At 46.5% G+C, this 1,995-nt stretch overlaps 1 protein-coding gene across 1 annotated transcript in view; it reads left to right on the top strand.

Annotated features, from left to right (window-relative positions):
• Positions 1–490: 490 nt before the first annotated feature.
• LOC106534944 (CCR4-NOT transcription complex subunit 2) overlaps positions 491–1,995 on the top strand; it is a gene marked incomplete at its 5' end in the record, with an annotated part of 5,583 nt that continues 4,078 nt past the window's right edge. The window contains 4 exon segments of the mRNA XM_014031765.1: positions 491–706; positions 828–883; positions 961–1,083; positions 1,159–1,289. Of these exon segments, the coding sequence (XP_013887219.1) occupies positions 491–706; positions 828–883; positions 961–1,083; positions 1,159–1,289 (526 nt within the window).

Raw genomic sequence — 1,995 nt, 5'->3', positions numbered from 1 at the left:
CTCCTAGGAGGTATGACACTCCACTTCCTGTCTGTTGTACCTCTCCTAGGAGGTATGACACTCCACTTCCTGTCTGTTGTACCTCTCCTAGGAGGTATGACACTCCACTTCCTGTCTGTTGTACCTCTCCTAGGAGGTATGACACTCCACTTCCTGTCTGTTGTACCTCTCCTAGGAGGTATGACACTCCACTTCCTGTCTGTTGTACCTCTCCTAGGAGGTATGACACTCCACTTCCTGTCTGTTGTACCTCTCCTAGGAGGTATGACACTCCACTTCCTGTCTGTTGTACCTCTCCTAGGAGGTATGACACTCCACTTCCTGTCTGTTGTACCTCTCCTAGGAGGTATGACACTCCACTTCCTGTCTGTTGTACCTCTCCTAGGAGATATGACACTCCACTTCCTGTCTGTTGTACCTCTCCTAGGAGATATGACGCTCCACTTCCTGTCTGTGGCAGCTTGTTTCAGCTTCCTTCCTCTCCCTGCAGGGGGATCCTGCCTATGAGCAGCCGGAGCGTCCTGAACCACAACCAGCAGGTGGGCGGTCCAACGGGTCAGACGGGCGGGTTAGGAGGAGGAGGAGGAGAGAGAGGAGGTGGAGGTGGAGGAGGAAGGAGCGGCACCATGGGGAGTCCCAGCCGGTCGTCTCCAAGCATCATCGGGATGCCAAAACAGCCGACGAGGCAGCCGTTCTCCTTTAACAGGTGAAGTACAAACTGTTTACCTTGTGTTGTTGTGTTGTTGTTTACGTTGTGTTGTTGTGGGAACCTAATGTTGTTTTTATTTCCTGTGTTTTGTTATTTTGTTTCTGTTTTCCCTGAGCAGGAATCCAGGCTTCAACATGAACAGCTCGTTATCCAGCAACATCTTTAACGGCACAGGTGAGTCTTTCAGACTCACAACTGAAGCACAACTGTTGTTACACTCTGACCTCCTGTTTCCTGTTTCCTGTTTCCAGACGGCAGCGAGAACGTGACGGGTTTGGATCTGTCCGACTTCCCGGCGTTAGCCGACCGGAGCCGGAGGGACGGTTCCAACGCGGCGCCGCAGCACAACCCGCTGGCCGGCCGGGCGCCTTACGGTAACACAACCAGCAGTGTGTTCTGTAACAGCCGCACACTTCATGTTTGTTTACATCTTCACTGCTCCTCTCCAGTCGGCATGGTAACCAAGCCATCCAGTGAGCAGACGCAGGACTTCTCCATCCATAACGAGGACTTCCCAGCTCTTCCTGGCCCCAACTACCAGACAAAAGACCCCACCAGCACCAACGAGGACAGCAAAACGGTTAGTCTGGAGGTTCACCACATTCTCACTGTAGTTCTGTCTGGATCTGACTATTTAACTGCTGTTTTAGCTGTTCGTAGCTGCTGCTGGCACTTATTTACTTTTATTTGCAAAAATATTCTGAATACAAATACATACTAATACTCAATTTACTTTATTTAAATGCCTAAAACATTTTTCTTTTTTGAAAATGTTCCTCACATTCTTGCTAATACTAACAAGACAGCTAAGGCTAATTTACGTGTCTGCTAGCATTACTACACCTGAAGCCAATTATGCTACAGCTAACATTACTAGAGCTAAAGCTAATTACATCACAGCTAACATTACTAGAGCTAAAGCTAATTACATCACAGCTAACATTACTACACCTGAAGCTAATTATGCTACAGCTAACATTACTACAGCTATGGCTAATTATGCTACAGCTAACATTACTACATCTGAAGCTAATTATGCTACAGCTAACATTACTACAGCTATGGCTAATTATGCTACAGCTAACATTATTACAGCTAAAGCTAATTACATCACAGCTAACATTACTGTAGCTAAAGCTAATTGCACCACAGCTAACATTACTACACCTGAAGCTAATTATGCTACAGCTAACATTACTACAGCTATGGCTAATTATGCTACAGCTAACATTACTACATCTGAAGCTAATTATGCTACAGCTAACATTACTACAGCTATGGCTAAT

This window comes from Austrofundulus limnaeus, unplaced genomic scaffold (genome assembly GCF_001266775.1).
Source record: "Austrofundulus limnaeus strain Quisiro unplaced genomic scaffold, Austrofundulus_limnaeus-1.0 Scaffold1311, whole genome shotgun sequence".
Classification (NCBI taxonomy): domain Eukaryota; kingdom Metazoa; phylum Chordata; class Actinopteri; order Cyprinodontiformes; family Rivulidae; genus Austrofundulus; species Austrofundulus limnaeus.
This window is presented reverse-complemented; position numbering and strand designations above follow the sequence as displayed.